This window comes from Lupinus angustifolius, chromosome LG07, assembly GCF_001865875.1.
Source record: "Lupinus angustifolius cultivar Tanjil chromosome LG07, LupAngTanjil_v1.0, whole genome shotgun sequence".
In the NCBI taxonomy this organism is placed as follows: domain Eukaryota; kingdom Viridiplantae; phylum Streptophyta; class Magnoliopsida; order Fabales; family Fabaceae; genus Lupinus; species Lupinus angustifolius.
Genome location: NC_032015.1, coordinates 6,357,769 through 6,378,576, shown reverse-complemented (window position 1 = coordinate 6,378,576; position 20,808 = coordinate 6,357,769). Strand labels below are relative to the sequence as shown.

General features: G+C 32.1%; 3 protein-coding genes across 5 annotated transcripts; 2 read left to right on the top strand and 1 right to left on the bottom strand.

Annotated features, from left to right (window-relative positions):
- On the top strand, positions 784–10,812 carry LOC109352041 (SART-1 family protein DOT2). Of its 3 annotated transcripts, none has more exons than XM_019593820.1 (13): positions 784–1,116; positions 1,153–1,207; positions 2,974–3,097; positions 3,195–3,249; positions 4,181–4,294; positions 4,384–4,480; positions 4,578–4,644; positions 4,743–4,802; positions 5,059–5,674; positions 6,376–6,752; positions 7,836–8,056; positions 9,415–9,499; positions 10,456–10,812. In XM_019593820.1, exons 1-13 carry the CDS (start codon positions 882–884, stop codon positions 10,528–10,530), a joined length of 2,181 nt encoding a protein of 726 aa, XP_019449365.1. In that variant the 5' UTR covers positions 784–881; the 3' UTR covers positions 10,531–10,812. The 3 variants fall into 3 exon arrangements, with proteins under 3 accessions (XP_019449365.1, XP_019449364.1, XP_019449363.1); XM_019593819.1 differs by having other exon boundaries at positions 784–1,207; positions 10,456–10,573; positions 10,611–10,774; XM_019593818.1 differs by having other exon boundaries at positions 784–1,207.
- LOC109352801 (probable prefoldin subunit 2) lies at positions 12,792–15,551 on the bottom strand. The gene is made up of 2 exons (XM_019594996.1): positions 15,420–15,551; positions 12,792–13,543 (listed from the first exon to the last, which is right to left on the bottom strand). The coding sequence occupies exon 2, from the start codon at positions 13,515–13,517 to the stop codon at positions 13,071–13,073; it is 447 nt and encodes a 148-aa protein (XP_019450541.1). The 5' UTR covers positions 13,518–13,543; positions 15,420–15,551; the 3' UTR covers positions 12,792–13,070.
- LOC109352872 (F-box/kelch-repeat protein At3g23880-like) lies at positions 18,911–19,946 on the top strand. The gene has a single exon (XM_019595053.1). It carries the CDS (start codon positions 18,912–18,914, stop codon positions 19,944–19,946), a length of 1,035 nt encoding a protein of 344 aa, XP_019450598.1. The 5' UTR covers position 18,911.

Below are 20,808 nucleotides of genomic sequence, written 5' to 3'. Positions count from 1 at the left end.
TATTACAATATACCAAACTACTAATGTATTTTTTAATAATATATCAATTACTTTTGATATTTTTATGAAAAAATTATAATATCATGTACGAAAAAATGATATAATATTCAATACTAAAAAGTAAAAAATGTGGGTCAACAGACATAGAGTGACTAACAACACACTAATGAATAATAAAAGATGAATGAAAAGGATAAGTATTAGGCTAAGTATAAATTGGGAAGGATACTTGTTGAAAGTGAGTAACTCATTCAAAATAGATTAATTATATATTCATAAGTTAAAGAAATTATGAATGATGTACTTTGCTACACTTACTCATAATTTTGATGATTTTTAATTATATTTTAAATTATAGTGTAATATTTATACATTATCACCATTCATATTTATATACACTAGCGTGTCGACCGGCACTTTGTGTCTGTCGACCCGCATTCTTATTGCAATATATAAACTTAAATAAAAATATTGATTTAAGAAGATAAAAATCATTATATGATTGTTAGATATTAGTATTGTGTGAAAGTTTTTATTAGTTATTAAGGAGAGAGGTTAAAAAAGATAAAAAATAGATTATTAAAATTATGCCATGCATGGTGGTTACCACTTGTTTTGGCTTTATTAATAGTATAGATATAGATTACTAAGTTATAGTACACTGTGTATCATTTATTTACAGAATGATATTAAATATTTAAATAATAGATAAAAAAAATACAAAAAAAACTGCCCATATATTTTTCTCTTTAAATTAGTTTATATCCTAGGCTTGGCCATAATCCTAATCTCATTATTCCTCTTCTGAAATTGAAGAAAGCCCTAAGCCCCTAACCTAACCCTCGCTTCGTTTCTGAGGTCGACGACACTGAAGTGTTCCAATGGATAGAGAGGATCGAAAGAAGGAGCATAGAAGCAGCAAAGATTACGACAGAGAGAAACACAGAGACAAAGATCGCGATCGCGATAGGGATAGAGACAGAGATAAGAAGGATAATGATCGAGAGAAAGATAAGCATAGAGATAAGCATAGAGATCGAGGAGAAAGAGAAAGAGAAAGAGAAAGAGAAAGCCATAGAGATCATGGAGATAATAAAGTTAGAGATAAAGATAAGGATAGAGCTACCAGAAATGTTAATGTTGTTGATCAACCTAAGGATGAACATGCTCAATCTGAGACACACCAACTCGAGGAACGTATTTTGAAGTAAGTTAAATTATTGATTTCATCCTTAATTTATTCATTTATTTGAGTAATTTTAATATTATTTTTTGAATGTGCAATGTGAATCTGTATATTTTTACTTTAGGTAGTGTTTAATCCACATACAGAATGGAATATAGTGTATCGTGTTATGCTCTCTTTGGTTCCACGTCCTACTTCCACCCTTTTAGCAGAACCAAAAAGTGTTTTTTATTTCTAAACCATTATGTTTTTTAGTGGAACCAAAAAAATGTTCTTCCTTTTATTACAGATGAAGTGATAAATACATAAAATAGGGTAGAAGGTGAGAATAAAGAAAGGATACAGAACACCTTGATATTATTCAAACCTAGGAAGCATTTGGTGCATTGACATAACGGAGCGGACTGTCATGTTCTGCCCTCTTTGGTTCCACGGTTCCACCCTTTTAGATGAACCTAAATGTCCCACTTTTTGACCCCTGCCTTATGTACTGTTCTTTCTATAGAATAGCCCAAACACAGGGTAGGGTTTCTTAGGCATCACAACCAGTCTTTACTTGTATTCCAAAACAAAGAAGTGCAAGCAATTTCTTGCCACAATTCATAATATCACTGATATTTTCTAAAATGAGGCTTTAGAACTGTTTACTATAAACTCGCACACCTTCTCACAACTGTATTTCATTGTTTCACAAGCCTTCCCCTTTATTATTTTCTACTCCGAAAATAAACTTGCAAGCACACCCTTGATTCTAACATTGGTAGTTAAAGTTGGACATGAAAAACCATTTGTAATATATAATAAACCCATGTCAAAATAAAATATCAACTACTAAGAAATACCTAGGACTGATTTTTTTCTCTTAGCTTGCGAGGGTATGGTTGCTTCACTTGCTTGCATCTACCCAACATTGGCAATGAAAGTTGGACATGAAAACCATTTCTACCATATAATAAAACCCAAGTCCAAATAAAATGGCAAACACTAAGAAACACCTAAAACTGATTTTTATTTTTTATTTTTTATAAGTAAAAGGAAATAACTTCTTTGCCTGCGAGGGTAAGATTGCATATATATACTTTATACTTTCTCCAGGACCCACTAGGTGAGAGCCTAGTGCTCTGGTCCTCCTGTTTGCCAACCCACTTAGTGGGATTAAGGCTTGGTTGTCTTATTTTTTAAAGTAAAATACTGATAAGTGTGACATGTGAATCAGCAAGATCTATGGGATATTACAAATTTACAATCAACCTCATAAGCAAGTGTACCAAAACCAGTACGTTTGGACTTTGGAATTTTTTTAGCTAAGGGAAAGGTAGGGAATGGTTTGATAGTCACATCCCACTATTTGGATGTTTAATAAGGGAAAAAAGGAATTCCTGCTTGTTTGGGAGTTAAAAGTCTGCATAGAGGGTTTAAGCGTTATTTCCCCTTATTTAAACAAAACTACACACTTCTCTCTGTTTAACACTAAATCTGTTGGGAAGGAAGGGGAACCCATCCCTCTCCTTCCCCTCCTAAAAAAATCTTCCAAACAGGGGTTTGATTTACATTCCCCCTTCCCTTCCTTACCTCCCAGCCAAAGTCCAAACATTGCATAGGATACTCTGGTTTTTAAAAGTAGGTTTTCTAGATGCTGTCATTTGAGATCTGTGTCTTGTGTCAACCAATTGATTTATTAAGACCATCAGTGTTATACTGTTCATAACATTACCTTTCAAGTTTCAATTGTTACAAGTATAAAATTCATTCTGTTGTGATTGTGTCAATATTTATTTTATGGATAGGATGAAAGAAGCAAGGACAAAGAAACAAGCTGAAACTGCTTCTGAGATCTCGTCATGGGTTAATAAAAGCCGTAAACTTGAAAAGGAAAGAGTATTGCAGCTCTCAAAGATTTTTGAAGAGCAGGTTATTTTCTTTATCTTGTAACTGTAATTTGTTCTGTAAGATATTGACTTTTACAATTTAGATATGTAACCGATGATACATGATCAAATTTACGTAGGACAACATTGCTGTAGAGGGAAGTGATGATGAGGATACAGACCAACACATCAAGGGTAAGTTTCTCTCCCTGTATTAAAGTTGACTACCTTTATACCTGTCTGATATGTGAAATAATATAGAAGAATATATGGTTCACAGAAGTATATAAACAATAAATAAAACATAGCAGATTCATGTCATTATCCAAAGAGAAGCAATTTAAACCCCATGACAATTTTTAATAAAAGATGAGTGTGTTTGCTTAAGATTATTTTTCTACAAAATCACTTATTTTTTTTAAAAGAATCACTTATAACAGAATGAAACATGTCTGGATCAGATTTTTTATGTAATCAGAGTCTGAAAATAATCAGAATCCCATACTCTCATTATAACTGGTATTATAAAAGAGAGAGAAAGAGAGCACAATCCGGAAAACAATAAAACATTGATTATTTCGATTTTAAGCAAACACAATTAGCTTTTGATTTTACAGCAGTCTATAAAAAAATATTCACTTTATTAAAAAAATCGAAAATCACATTTTTTATCTTAAAATAACAGGCCGCATATCATTTCCTTTCAAAATAAAGTGATAAAATAAATACAGAATGAGCCTTACATCTTCTGTGTAAGCATTGTTAGGCTTGGCATAATTTTACTCATAATTAATTTAAATTGAAGTAAAAGAGTTAGGCCAACAATATGATTGCAAATGACTTGATCATTAATTATAAAACTTAGTTCAATATTAGCACCTCAGTTGGTAGTTGTAATGATTGTTGTTTATGTATATTGCAGTAACTTCAGATTTAGTATCATTATTCATGCACAATCTAAATGATTTTTATTTTCAATGCCACACATGAAAACTGACATCAAAACCCTAAATTTTATCCACCTTCCCAGTGGATTTTTACTTATTTCTGTGTGGAATATAATTCTATTCATGATTGTTGATAATCTGGTGGGAAAGCATACTTACATATTGGATACCTTTGACAGAAAATCTGGCAGGGGTGAAAGTTCTTCATGGCCTTGATAAAGTTGTGGAAGGCGGGACAGTAGTTCTGACTATCAAAGATCAGCCCATACTCGCTGATGGTGACATTAATGAAGGTACACCTGCTTGGTGCACTTTTTAGATTCTTCAAGATTATGTTAGTGACACAACTTTATGCAACAGTTTTTGTTCTCTCACATGTCAGATGTTGATATGCTTGAGAATCTGGAAATTGGAGAACAAAAACGGCGGGATGAGGCTTACAAGGCTTCAAAAAAGAAACCTGGCATATATGATGATAAGTAAGTTGACCACTAAAATTATATCTATGCTTTACAACTGACAGTAATGGAAATAGTAGAAAGAAATCTTATTCAAAGCTTGTGCTCTTAATTTCAGGTTCAATGATGATCCTTCTGTGGAGAAGAAAATGCTTCCACAATATGATGATCCGACTACAGAAGAGGTTTGCTGCTCTTTCTTTCTTTCTTTCTTCTTACATTCCAAAGCGATTGTGAGTAAGGGGTTTTTAGATGCTTGTTCTTACCCTTTTTTTGTATTCAGGGTTTCACTTTGGATGAAAGGGGACGATTTTCAGGTGAAGCTGAAAAGAAACTTGAAGAGGTAGGCTATGCTTTTCTTTTATTCTGTGAAATATTTTGCAAGTAAAGATGGAGCTCCAATTTTTTCTGGGTTATGAACTTCATGTGATCAGAATGTTGTGTCAGATCATTGTTTATGTGACTGCCTGTCTATTATTCTGTTGCTACTAATTCTTCCTCTTAAAATCTTGTTCCTAAAAATTGAGTTGGTCACATGAATATATCATATGTTTTGCGCTCGTAATTTTTTCCTAAGGGTATTTTTCTTATATTGCCAGCTACGGAGAAGGTTAACCGGTGTTTCCACAAATAACTTTGAAGATCTAACTTCATCTGGAAAGGTATCATCAGATTACTTTACTAGTGAAGAAATGCTTAAATTCAAGAAGCCTAAGAAGAAAAAATCATTGCGCAAGAAAGATAAGCTTGATATCAATGCCCTTGAAGCTGAAGCCGTGTCTTCTGGATTGGGTGTTAGCGACCTTGGTTCCCGGAAAGATGGCAAACGGCAAGCCATGAAAGAAAAACAAGAAAAATTGGAAGCTGAGATGAGAAACAATGCTTACCAGTCTGCTTATGCTAAAGCAGATGAAGCCTCCAAATTGCTGCGGCTTCAGCAAACTCAAAAGGTTAAGACAGAGGAAGATGAAACCCCAGTTTTTGCAGATGATGATGAGGATCTTCGTAAATCCTTAGCAAAGGCAAGACGATTAGCTCTTAAAAAGAAAGAGGAAGAAGGGGCATCTGGCCCTCAAGCTGTTGCGCTGCTTGCTGCCTCAAATCAAACTAATGAGGCTGTAGATGATCAAAACCCCACAGCGGGAGAGTCAGGAGAAAACAAGGTGGTATTCACAGAGATGGAAGAATTTGTCTGGGGTCTCCATATTGACGAGGGTAAGTTCCTTTTTCATTACTTGTGCATATCTAATTTATAATTTATAATTTATATTATAATAAATTCTATACCATGTCTGTTACAAAATGTGATGTTCGACTAAATGTAAGACTTTTTAATTATAATTTTTGTAACAACTCTAACAATCTTAATAAATTATGTTTAGCTAGTAGGTAAAAGTTGCATTTTTAACAAATAAATTTAGCTGATACTGTATAGTCATTTGGATTTTTTGGAGTTCTTCTGTAGTGTCTTGTGTCAGTCTTCTAATTTTGAGAAAATGATTGGAAGCTAAGAAAATTGAGAGAGAAAAGAGAGAGCAGGAGAGGCGAGAGAGAGAATATGTTTCTGAAAGTGTAACAGTCATAGCTGAATGGAGCCCATAGCAGGTTCTAGTATATATACATGGTTTCAGAGCTTCTAGAACTTAACAGAAACTTAACTATTTAACACATTTTGTCTCTCACTTCCACATGCTCTTAGTATTATATGATCGGAGCACATTATCCTTCCCGTCAATGGTGCAATAATTACGTCAATGTGATGTAATCGTTCTTTGTTATGCTAGTTGAATATAATAGAGCATCCAGACCTTTAAACAATGTTTTCTTAGCTTGCTGTAGCTGTTGGTCTATAAAGTATATGAAGGGAGAGCTGTTAAGTGGGTATAACTTATGTTCGTTGGTTTTCTATGTTTCAGAAGCACGTAAGCCAGAAAGTGAAGATGTTTTCATGCGTGATGACGATGATGCAACTGCTCCTGATGAAGCAAAGAGTGATGCACCCGGTGGGTGGGCTGAAGTTATAGAAACTCGTGAAGATGAACAACCTGACAAAGAAGACAAAGAGGATATAGTTCCTGATGAAACTATACATGAAGTTGCTGTGGGGAAAGGATTGTCTGGTGCATTGAAACTGCTCAAAGAACGAGGAACACTTAAAGAAAGCATTGAATGGGGTGGTAGAAACATGGACAAGAAGAAAAGCAAATTGGTTGGGATCGTAGGTGATGAAGGAAAGGAAGAACAAAAGAAAAGGGAGATTCGCATTGAGAGGACAGACGAATTTGGGAGAATTGTGAGTCCTCTTTTCTCTTCACCTCAATTTTGTCATGCATGGTAATTACAAATTACTATGGCAATATGTTCATAATGTATCATAATATTATTTACAAAAACTGTGCTGACATTTTTGAACACTTCGGATTTTAGAGACAGACTGAGTGTAAAATGCAAAAAGAGGAACAAACATATTATTTATGAAAACTATCTAAAAACTAGCACTAGATAAACAGCAGCATCCTCACCCTCTTTTTGCATTGTGGTTTCTAGGTAGTTTCCCAAGGTTAGTAGACCGAACCCATAATCTGGGTGTAAATTTGGCGCTAAATTGTATAAAGTGAACTCATTTTTCATATATGTTTATGTGACTGCTTGTCTATTATTCTTTTGCTATTGGTTGTTCAAGCACTTTCTCTGTCCTCACTGTAACTTGGTTGCATGATCAACCGGTGTGAATGCTGATGTTTATCTAGTGGACTAAATTGAGGTTTTAGACGCCTGTCATGTGATGAGAGTATTAGGTACAGACATTATGTAATGACTTTTATTTTGGTGTTAAATTGAATTGCCATTTGCCAGAAAGTGTGGCTTATCATCTTTTTTACTTTATACAATTATGGCTCTTCAATTTCATGTACTGCCCTCATTTCCCCCGATGTAGTGTTTATTTTTTTCTATTATATTTTCCTCTTTTCACTTCTTTCAATTGATTTAGTGGCATATCTGTTAAGTTCTGAATGAGCTGATAGCAATTTTAGTTTGATTGTTCCCTATTTCACCACCAACCTGTTTAATATGATTCTGTCAGAGTAACAAATCCGTAATGCTAAGAGTGGACAATTAAGAGCATGCATGAGGTGTTGCCTGGTATATAATTGTAATAGCCCTTGTTTTGAAATTTTATCATGATTTATGGATGTGTTCTGCTTGGGAGTATGGGAGTAGCACCCCATTAAATATATGGATTGTGAAGAACTTCGGAATTGGCACTGGTCTCAAATGTATTTTTTATCAATGCTCGGTACCATTTGTTTCCAATTTTCAACTTGATCTGGAACATCACTTCTAGTAAATTGACTTTTTATTTTAATGTGGCCAGTTGACTCCAAAGGAAGCCTTTCGGACACTTTCACATAAGTTTCATGGTAAAGGACCTGGTAAAATGAAGCAAGAAAAGCGTATGAAGCAATATCAAGAGGAGTTGAAGATGAAACAAATGAAGAGCTCAGATACACCATCATTGTCTGTGGAGAGAATGAGGGAAGCTCAAGCTCGTTTGCAGACACCCTATCTTGTTCTTAGTGGTCATGTCAAACCAGGGTATGTTTTTAATGAAATTGAAAACTAGGAGCATACTTCATTTGTAATTTGCTGATAACAAAAGTTAGGGCTACTATAAGGGACATGCTTTTTAAATTAAGACTTCTTTTCCTCTTACAGCTTTTTACTTTCCTTCAATACATCCCTATATTTTTGGAAGGAAACACACTTGATTTTATTATTGAACATTTATGACATGAATTGTTGGTGGTGCATTTAGTGATCTATATCTCAGGGTCTATGATCTAGCAGAACAAGAGAACTAGATAATAGATATAGCATAGAGGCGTTCTTGACTGACAAATTCCTAGTCTCTTCTAGCCATAGTGTCATGGTTGGATTCCTGGTCATTCATATCTGCTCATTATTCCCAGGCCTATTGCCTGCACTTCTTGTCATAAACTGTATTTGTATTTGCTTTCTGTCAAATGCCTAGAGTGGTATTGTTTTTTGGGCACTCTTGATAAAATCATGTCTCATCTCAAGATATCAAAGGCTATAAACGTGTTTGAAATTCAGTACGCAGTGAAATCCTCTTTTAGCATAAAGCAAGTCCCTAACTCACCAAAAAATCTGATTCTTCCCTTTCTGCCAGTGTCCAGAATCTATTTAAAAATGTTGAAAATTCATTTTGTGTGGTTGCCTTTGTGGCCCGGAAGTCATGGGTTCAAATCCTGGAAACAACCTCTTAGGCTTTGTTTGGGAGTGTGATTTTTGAGGGGAAGAGATGGCTTTAGAAAGTCTCCCCCTTGTTTGGGAGTTAGATGAAGAAAAGAAGAAGGTTTTCAAGGGTTTCTCAAACCCTCTAAAACCTTCCATGTGTTTATTTTTATAGTTCCCCTAATTTGGGTCTTTTTGAAGACAATTAAAAAATACCTAAATATTTTGAGTATAATTATATATTATTATCCATTTCTCATTGCTAATTACATTTTTAAAGGAAAAATAAAAAATATTCTAACATTAGCATTAGTTTACCATCCCCATCTAAATTTCATACTCCCATACAAGGGAGAGGATTGTCTTCCTTTCTCCTTCCCTTCCTCCCCTTCCTAGCCCTTTGATCCATCTCCTTCCCTTTCCCTAGTAACTCCTAAACATAGCCTTAGGCGGGAGCCTTGTGCAATGGGTCACCTTAATTGATTGTGTGGAATATGTTTTTGCATGTTAAGCAGTAAACACCAAACATCATATTGTGTCAGTTTTTGGAGCTCAATCAGTTCCCCCTGAAGTATTATGTCAGTAAGCTTTTTAAAATATCAAATGTTAAATAATATAGCTGGCATGGTTTTGAGCAGCCTCTTATCTTTTCTCTCATTTAATACACTGGTGCATGGTGTTTGTTCTTTTATTTGCAGACAAACTAGTGACCCGAAAAGTGGTTTTGCTACTGTTGAGAAGGATCTTCCTGGTGGCTTGACACCCATGCTTGGTGATCGAAAGGTAGTCTAATGCTTACAATATTATTTCTTCTTGTGTTTTATTGCGAATAATTTGTTAAAAAGTAATATTCTATAGGTCAACGCCCCTCTCACTTCTCGCTAAACAGTTGTTGCAAATAGAATTAGATGCAGTGTTTTTCACAAGCCCCGTGACTAGTGTGGGCTTGAAGAAGAATGATTAGAAGGTTCAGAAATTTATATATAATTGGTTTCTTAAATGTAGAGTTGGTCTTTTTTGTCCTTTTGCTTTTGCCATTTTTATAAATACAAGGAAAAATAATATAAGAGAATAGAAATTAGTACAAGAGAATAGGATTAGACATCCTAAAACAACAAAAAGAAAATAACCAACTATTCTAGGAGGTAGAGCAATGTGGCAAAGCGTGCTAATCCCTTTGGGTTTTGCCATTAGTTGCCAGCTTTTTGTATTCTTCTTGTGGATATAACTCTTGAAGATCTATTTGGAATTTACCGAAAATTATGGGGATCAGAAGGTTAAAGATGCTGGCATTTCTGAATTTTAGGATTCTAAATAATGAAGATTAGGCTAAGGGTTTTTCAGTAAGAAGGGTAATTTATAACAACTGGCTCATCCTGATTAGAATGGGGACATTTAGTTCATGGAATGTTTTTGAATTTCTGCTGAATTTCTTTGACGTCCTGCAATGGGACTAGGATAGAGTTCCTTTCCTTCTGTTTTCTTCACAAGTGTCTGTGTGGGAACTGCTGGTACTCATGTCCATTTTTCATCCATTAGTCATCATTTATTTGACATTGTAAGTATCTAATATTTAGCTATCTAACATTGCAATTGACATCTTTGCATTTATAGCATATGTATCACCAAGTATTTGATGTCTTTTTGCGTAATTTTCTTCTGTGATCAGTTTGAGCTTTTGCATATTTCCATTGTTAAAATCGTGTTTTTTTGTTTGTTTTATATATTTATGGTTTCAGGTAGAACACTTTCTGGGAATAAAGAGGAAAGCTGAGTCGTCAAGCTCTGATGCTTTCAAAAGACCTAAATCTTGACTCCTTGGTCTTGTAATTGTACACATTTTATGCTAATATCCTTGTTCCGCACTGTTGATCTATTCTGTTCCTGACCGCAGATGGTTTGCAACAAAATTTATTAACTTGTTCAGATTTCTTTTGCCTAGACTTATTACCTTATATATATGATGTAAACTGGTAGCTAGAAATTTTTTTGATGACTAGTCACTGCCATATTTTTCCAAAACCATTCGGTCATGAATTCAGGATTCCTTTTGTACAAGAGTTTATTTTCAAGATCCTTAGTAAAACTTTGGATTTGATATTTTTCTTAGATAAAGAGTGTCTTCATTAAAGTCCTTTCCTATAGTTTCCAAATGCTTATTAAAAAAAATTCCTTGAGATTTTAAGCGCAACTAGTTCTACGTGTAATTTTGATATAGCAAGTAAATTAGCTGAATAACATTGACGGCATAATGTTAGAGAGTTGGAATTTACATACTACCTGTTATTGAATAATCTCATCTTAAAATATTTAGATAGTATTAAATAACATATACCAAATATATCTCTCCATGGTTATACTCTATATTTATTACTCAACCTAGATGTTATGTATATTTCATTATTTTGTATACATGGGTACCACCCAGGTTATTTTGCTTATGTACACAGGTATATACATTGCATGAGTTTAATATAATTTTGATTTTTTCTAATATGGTATAAAATTTTGATTTAAATTAAAAGTAATAGTATATATATTTATATTGACTTTTAATCTAAAAATATATTTGAAATAATTTAAAATGACACCAGGCAAAAAAATTCATTCAGTACAAAAGAAACATATTTGTAGTTAAATAATTAAGTAACTTATGCCTATTTATTTACTTATTATCATAATATTATATATTTCTTTAACACAATATGCATGACTTATAAGTAGGGGTAGCAAAATTATCCATAATCTAAAATTCATCCAAATCTATTCAAATTAAATCCATCAAAATCCATCCGTTAGAACTAATTGATTTAAATAGATATAATCCAATGGATGATATTGATAATGGATGGATTCAAATCCATCTATTATATCAAATGTATATCTAATCTATGACTATATCCATTTGGATGGATACCCAATTCATCCAAAAAATTAAAAACAAATTTTTTTCCAATTAATTCAGTATTAATATAAAAAATTTCTCACATTTCTAAGAACAATCACGCACATATTATAAAAGTTGAAAATTGCTATTGTGATTTTAAAAAGTACTTATCAAAAAAGTATAAACGATTTCGGCGTTAGTGCTTTACCCCAACATCTTAATGTAAATTATAAATATATCATTTTGATTATTGACTAATATGATAATATAATAACAAAATGAAATATTTCAGGATGATGGATTGTTGGATACATTTTTATTTGGAACCATTTAAGTTTGGTTTGGTTCACGATTTTGTAAATTTTGGATCCGTTAGAACCAAACCGAACCGCATATTAAAAAATAATTTTAATTTATATTTGGATGGTTAAGCTTTAAAGTTAGGAGATAAAATATGATTAAGAATTTATGATTATTAATAATTATAGGCTATAAGTAAGAGGCAAATAGAAAAAATAAATTAGTAAACAAACCTAAATATCTATTATCCATTAAGAAAATAGACTCTTGGACTAAAGAATTGGTACAAAGTTTGCCATTCTTAAATTTTGTTTGACATTGTCGAAGATTTTGTGAACTAAAATTTCAAGTTTACAGTGCATTGCGATGTTGAATTATTATTGTTTTACTAGAAAGAATATTAAATACTTTATTATTGATGCGTTTAGTATTCATTTAGTTGATTATATATTTTGCAAATTATGTTCAACTATTTCATAAACGATTTTCTTTAAATAAGTTGAAAAACCGCAGAACCGAACCAAAGCATAAATGAACGGTCCTAAATAAAATTTGCGGTTAACTGATTAGAACTGAACTATATCTTTGTATTCGGTGCGGTCATTAAATTGCGTCAAAAACCAAACCAAACCAAACTTTTACACTCCTACCAATTATGGTGCACCAGAGATTCTTGCCAATAAGAGTGCTTATAAAAAAACTTCACAAATTCATCAGAAAAACACTTTTTAAAAGTGTTCGTTAAGAAATTTTTTTTTTAAATTAATATTTAAAAGTACTTTATTAAATAATAAGTTATAAGTTCCAAAATGTCTTTTAAAAAGTACTCATAGCACAATGCTCTAGTCTACGTTCTGTTTGATAAAACAAATAGAAAACATCAGATCGGGAGATAAGTAGTAGGGTCATACATAACCAAAAAAGTATGCTCTACTTGCTTACAGATACTACATGAGCACATGCCCTTGTGCAAAAATCAGCTTCCCAATTATAATTTGCTCAAATATAAAAGCACAAACATTTCTTCATCCCAAAGCAACTAAACTTAACACCATACCAAGTAATACACTTGTTTAAACTAAATCATAGGAATGCTTGCACCCATTTAAAAGAAGAGGGGAGAAAATCCCATGTTAACATTTTCCAAAAACAAAAAAACTAAACCTATCATTCACTTCCACCTGCAGGGCCTACAAGAACTCCTTGTGCAGAACCTTCCTTCTTTCCAGATTCATCTTTCACTTCAGCATCAGCTTTCCTTATCCTGATTTTGTATTTAGTCTCAAAATCAGCAATTTCCTTTTTCTTCTTTTCCAATGCCTCGTTAAGCCTGGCAACGATCTCGTCAAGGCCATCTTTATTGCGCAGCACAGCAGGCAAGACCTCTTTGATGGTTCTCTCCACCAGCACTCCACCAATCATACGATAGCAACGTCTGGATGGCTCAAGTGGCTGAATAGCGTTAACCACCAATGAGTGTTCACTAACTTCCATTTCCAGTTCAGTGATTTTTGAGTAAATCTGGTTGAGTTCAGACCTCATAGCTGCATATATATTTGCAACTGCTTGTTCATTTACTGGTTCCTTGGGAACACCTTCAGCTCCACTAGCCATGGTTCAATACAAATGGAAAAGAAGTCCTGTTAGGATAAAGAAAGAGCCATGTAATAAGAATAAAATCAATAAATACATATAACCTAAAATGCTCTGAAAGCTTTTCCTTTCTAATTCGGTATATATCACTTCTTGCAGCGCTACCAACTACATGCGGAGGAATGATGCAATAACATCTAAATTCAGAGTTCCGCAAAGAATATGAAAGCAAAACCAAACAAGTGTAAAACTGTCACAGATCACATAGACTACTCATTCATTCAAATTCAAACAATAATAGCATTTTCTTATTTTCTTTAAAATCTCCTTGAGGTATTGTGAAAAACAGACTGTTTATTACCAAGTTTATTGATTCAGCAATTGCATTCCAAATGTAAAGAAATTATTCATCACAGAAAGAACTTCAAAGAATGTGGGTATTATCATAAAATTGATGAAAGTAGTGAGAAGGAATGAAGAAACTTAAACCATAATATTATCAAAATCAATTTGGTAATATCAAGCCTTTGAGGCATTCTCCTAATTCTGCACATAGAGACAAACTTAATAATAACATTGGTTACCATTAGAAAAAGGGCGGCCCAATGCATGAGACTCCCACCTAGTGAGATCTAGGAAGGGTAAATGTATGGAGCCTTACTTTAATCAGGGAAGGGGCTATTTCCATGACTCAATCCCGTGAACTCTAAGTCACACGGCAACAATCTTACCCGTTAATAGTAGTAGCATGCTGAAAATTTAAAAATAGTACTCAACGCTTCAAACATCATAAGAAATGGATCAAAGGTGATTCTTACGGTCCAAAGATTCATATAATTCGACAGACCATTAGACATTAGTAAATTGACATGAATAACAGTTGATAGTGATACAAATGATTATATCTATTAATGTTTAAAATCTCCCAATAATCAACAACCAATTAGTAGCTTAACTGTTCATTCAATCATTACACCTCAATTCTTTTAAATTTTAAGAACAGAGACTTCAATTTCTCTCTTCTTTGTGCTGGTGTTTGTAAAGAATTAAAATCCAATCAACTCAAAATCACCTGGCACGAAAAGCCTATCAGAAATTCTATAATTATCATCACGGTCACAAGCTAGATTTCAAAAAGAATCCAAAAAATTCTCAATAAGAAAAGCAAAGTAACCATCTTAAATTTGAAGGTATAGACATCAAACTTCCAAGTCTTAAAAAACATGAACTACAATCACCCAAAAGCAAACAATTACTGACCAAATGCACATGAAGTCATGACATCAAACAAGACTCAGAGTCTAATCTACAAGGCAAATTGCAGCATCTACTAATAGAAAAATGTACCATGTAGAAATTCAACTAGCAGTGGAAATACAAGCACAATTATAATGACAATTACATAACAAAACAACCTACTCGCTACCACAGAACATTGTGTACACACATAATTGAATTACAATGACCTCCCTTCAGATTTGAACTAATTACACTTGGCAGGGCACTATCTTGTTTCAAACGCGAAACTCGCATCCTTTAAGATTTAATTATCATTATACTATCTCAGCAGATATGACTATGGTTTTCACATATATACCCTTTTTTCCATTCTAAATCAATCCTAAGACAAAGGGTTAAGGCAGAGTTGTTGAGGCATATAAAAGACCAGCTGAAACCAACTATAACAAAGCAAGACAAGAATCCCAACAAGCTTAAACTATATCACAAGTTCACAACCAAACAATCCAATCCAATACCTATGCAAAACAAAGCTAACGCTTAAAAATCAGCAACAAATTCTACATTCCAAGAAAAATCAGAGGCATAAGAAAAACTGATGAAAATGACAAGCAAAACAATGAGGATTCGTAGTTTGGGAAACCCATTTGATGAATAGGCACGAAAAAGAGGTAAAGGTAATACCTTGGTTGATGGAAGATGAGAAACAATGAAAATGGAGGAAACCCTATATATGGTGATTGGTGAGTAATTGATTACACAGTTTTTTTTGTTAATATCTTGTCACCTTTTTTTGTTAATTCCTTCTGGAGTTGGTGTTTGTGAAACCTTACACCACAGACAAATACGATAAATATGTTGGTAAAGATTTAATATATATATTATAAGTGTTTTTTATGCTGTAGTTCACTCTTAAACAAACAAATATAACAATGTACTAACAGTATAAATAAACTTTACATTCATGATGTATAGACTTTAAACTTAACTTTAAAAAATATTCTAAAATTAAAATAACAAAATTTTGTATAAAAAACTTAACATTTTAGATTGTATAAAAATTCAAACATTAAACCAAATGATTATTTGTAATCTGCTGTCATTGACCATTTCAAATTGAGTTATAAGTTGCAAATAATAATATTTACATTCATAAATATGTTATAATATATAACTTAATTAATATGTGATTTAATTAATAAAATATTGGTTAAACATTATACTACTGTATGCCTATAATAGGCAATATGATAACCAATACATTGTTAATAGCAATGTCTAAAAGCGATAACTTTACATTGTAATTTATTGAATATGTACTTATTAATATACATGAATTTCATAAATACACTGATTTTCTATATAAACTTACCATTTTTGGGTGAGTTAAAATGTATAGTTAGATACATGTTACAAAAAAGACTGATAACTGAATATTAGTATGAAAGATATTTTACTTCATCACCTAACTTCTACAACTTTTCAATAACTTACTACGTAAAAAAATAAGCTTATGTATGTTTTTTTATCCTTGTAAATAAGGAAAAATACCGCTTAAATTTGATAAAATCCTGTGGTATCACATTAGTCAAAACTGGTTCATCTTGCATGAATAAATATTCCATATTTTTTAAAATGACACAATTTGATATGCAAACCTTAAATTCAATATGTGTTTATAATATAACGAGTCATTAAACCATTTCAAATGGAATTGTATGTTGTAAATAATAAAAGTTACATTCGTAAACATATTATAATATATATATATATATATATAAAAAACTTATCCGAAATATGATCTAATTAGTAAAGTATTGGTTGGACCAGTATATTAGTATTCTCACAATATGATACCAATACATTATTAATAACAATGTCAAAATGTGATAATTTTGCATTCTAAATTATTGAAGTGATATACATGAATTTGATAAATACATTAACTTTCCATAATGGGTGATTTATCATGTATAATTGGAGACACATTACATAAACTCATAAATGAATATTAATGTGAATGATATTGATATGAATGGTAAGTGTATATTCAATAATTTACAACTTTCTATATAAAAATAAGCTTAAATATGTTTTCTGGACTTGTAAATAATGAAAAATATTAGTAAAATTGATCAAACTGCATTAAATCATTCAAAACTGTTGTCTGCATGAACAAATTCCATTTTTCAAAACAACACAATAAGAATATTAACCTTGAACGTAATGGTTATTTGCAACTTGGTTAGTCGTTAAATTAATAGTTATTAATATGGTTAGGGTACCTGTATAGTGGTATAGCGGTTCAACCGATGATTCACTAATTAAATCGCATACCGGCGAAATTAGATATACATATATAATATATTAATATTAATGTTGAAAAATCCATAAAAAATAAATAATTTTTTTATTTCTATTAAAAAATAATTTTAAATAAAAATCGGTCGGTATGACCAGTACAGTTCAATTGAAAACCAGTCAATATGACCAGTTTTGGCCAGTATGATTGCATGATTGGTATAATTATTGTACCATGCCGGTATTGAGATCAGTTCACCGGTCAGCACAAATCGGTTTTTACAACATTGCTTAAACCATCTTAAATTGAGTTATATGTTGTAAATAATAATATTTACATTTATATATGTATCATGTTTATTATAAAACTAACATGTTAACAATCATTCTCGTATCAACCCACTTTCATATTATTTATAATTATAGTCTATATACTATAAATGTTAAATATAGTAAGTTGTGTACTTGTGTTATATATTGTAATTTGTAGTTGAACATATGCTTTAATTGTTATGTAACTTAATTAGTGATGATTGAAATTATTGTACCATATTATGACACACATGCTAACTAGTACATTATTAATATCCATGTCTAAAGTGATAACTTTGTACTCTAAATTATTGAGAATGTACCTATTGATATTCATGATTTTCATAAATACCTTAATTTTCAATATAAATTACCATTTTTTGCTGAGCTAAAATGTCTAGTTGCATACACGTTACATAAAATTCGTAAATGAATACTAATATGAATGATATTATTTTATCACCTAACTTCTATAACTTTTCAAGAACTTTCAATGTTAAAAAGAAGCTTATTTTATTACCTAACTTCTATAATTTTTGACCAACTTTCTGTGTAAAAAAGAAGCTTAAACATGTTTTATTGGATCTTCTGGTATTTATCATTTTGAAAATTGTCCATGTGTTTTATTTTGGTCCTTAACTTACCTTTTTGTTTTAGTCTTAATCTCCAACATCAAGTTTAGATGAAAAAATGTTAACATAACCTAATAGAAGCCATACTTTAAAACCGAAGCCATCTTTTTAACAAAGTAAAAAATCAATTTATTCTTCCACACTTCTTTCATCTCCCTTTCTAATATGAAGTCCTTTATAATAGGTTATAGTTAATTAGTTATGAATCTCAATAGTGGTTGAAATAAAAAAAATGATGGAAAAACATTTATCATTAAGATGGTCTTGGGTTGGTGGAATATTTTCCATCTAAACTTAACATATATGACCAATCATAAAATGGAAGAAAGTTAAAAAAAGTAAACAAAAAAGAAATTGTATGGAGAAATTTTAAAAAGAGCTATTAAAATTTGAGAAAAAGATAAAAGATGTGAGATAAGAATTGGAATATGAGGAAAGTATAAAAGTATATGTCTTTAATTCATTTAGTTTAGAAAATATAAAATGTGAACCCTTAAATTTTTGTTGATGTGTCACAATTTGGGTCAACTACCGGATTCTCAAGTATTTGAGCCGATCTCGATGAATACATTGTATAAGAGTTCCTTCTATTGCTATTGTCCCATTAATATTTTATTCACACTTAAATATAAATAATACAAAACAAATGATGAATGATATTTTTTGTACTATCAAAATTATCATTTTTCGTAAGAAATTAATCTCTTACGGGGTTATGACAATCTCTCTCAACAAGTGTCATTTTGAATGAATCATTGGCCTTTTGGTAATCTTAAGAATCTAGCAAAACCTTATATCATTATACCATCAACTTTTTGTTAGAATTTTGTTGAAGAAAAAAAATAAGTATAAATAAGGCCCCATCACTCATTCTTCTTACATAACAGAAAACCCAAACCTTCCCTGAGTTGATCCTCATCCAGCTTTCACAATGTCTGATTTTCTTCCTGATTCAGTTGTTGAGCGAATCCTTCTGAAGCTTCCACACACTGCACTTGTTCGTTTCACTTCTGTTTCAAAACCATGGAATTCACTCATTTCCAGCCATAACTTCATTGTTCAACACTCTCTTTCCAACCCCATTGATCCTCTTATTCTCACCTTCCATTCCACACGCTCTTTCCTTTCCACCTTCTGCATCGATCCCTCTCTTACTTTCACACCTATTGACTCACCCTCTTACCCCTTTTCACTCCGTTTTCTTCAATCCGTTCATGGCCTTGTTTGTCTCCACCATGCCCACAATGTCATACTATGGAACCCTTCCATTAACAAGCATTTCAGAATTCCAGCTCCCACTCTTGGTCCCGCTGCGGGTATTGGGTTTGGGTTTGATTCCAAGAACCATGATTTCAAAGTTATCAGAATTGTTCATAGCTGTAGAGTTGAGTTGTATTCTCTCAATCAGGGTTGTTGGAAGGATATTGATGTTCCGTTGGAAGTGGATTTATCTTTGAAGTTTTCGGATACGCCGTGTTTTCTAAATGGGAATGTGCATTGGTTGGTGTACCATGATGATATATACGGTGATGAAAAACACATATTGATGTTTGATGTGGAGGAAGAGAAGTTTGGGAAGCTCGAGTTTCCAGCGAAGTTGGTTAAAGCGTTGTTTATGAATTTGAAAGTGACTGTGATCGGAGACAATCTCTCTGTGCTGAACTGTAAGAGTCGTCGTGATTGGTGTGACATATGGATGGTGGGATATCATGGTGTGTGGAATAAAATGTATAGTTTCAATATAGTTGGAGGAAGAGGAATATCAAATGTCTTCGGATTGAGTTCAAAAGAAACGGTTATAGTGCTAAGACAAGACCCAGAGGAAGAAGAAAGTGAAAGAACATATTTTTCCATGCATTCCTTTACCTACCAGAGCGAATTGGTCGAATTTTTTGATGTTGAAGGTGAAGTGAGTTCTGTTTGTGAGTACACCCCTGGGAGCTTGTTTTTACTTGATAAAGCATGATATCAATTGGTTATAGTTTTCCTAAGTTTTCAAATGCCAAGACTGATATGAGTAGTTTCAAATGCTATTTAGATAGCTACAATAATTCCTACCATTACTTTCTATGGAATTACTCTGGAGTATTACTATCAAAACTTAGCTAAGTCTTTGTTATCCCAAATATTGGCCCATTGCATAAGATTTTTTGATTGGATGGGGACACAGGTGATCCCCATCCATCACATTTCCTGTATATGATAGCTAACTGATCAAATTTCTTGTTTTGTGGTCATCCCTGGTCTAGTTGCATATGGTTAACAAAAAAGTATGAGAAAAAGATGTATGGACATACACAGTATGAGTTTTATATACTGTCACTGTATCATTCACCATTGATATTTAATTGTTATTGACTTTTCAAAAAAAGTAATCTAAATTAATGATGGATGATGGAGTACATGTGTATAAATATTTACACCGATAGTGCATAAATTTTATACTAAAAAAGTATTAGAGTAACCGTGTATGAGTTTTATGCATTATTAGTATATTATTCACATTCATATCTAATCATTATTGACTATTGAAAAAAAACAATTAAAATGAATTATGGATAATGTAGTAACTTATGGTCTTTAAGTGGTATGCTATTATAATTATCTAATTTTTTTCTTAATTTCTTAATCTTTTAATATTATTCAATGTTATAAATCATTTTTATTTTTTTAAATTCCAACAAGGCTATTGTACACATGATACTTGCTGCACCATTAGGCTATGAATGAAAGAAAGTACTAAATAATAGAAAATTGAGACCTAACTTATTCAACATTATAAAATTATAAGAAAAGTGATTACAATTGCCAAATGGTGAAACTGAGAC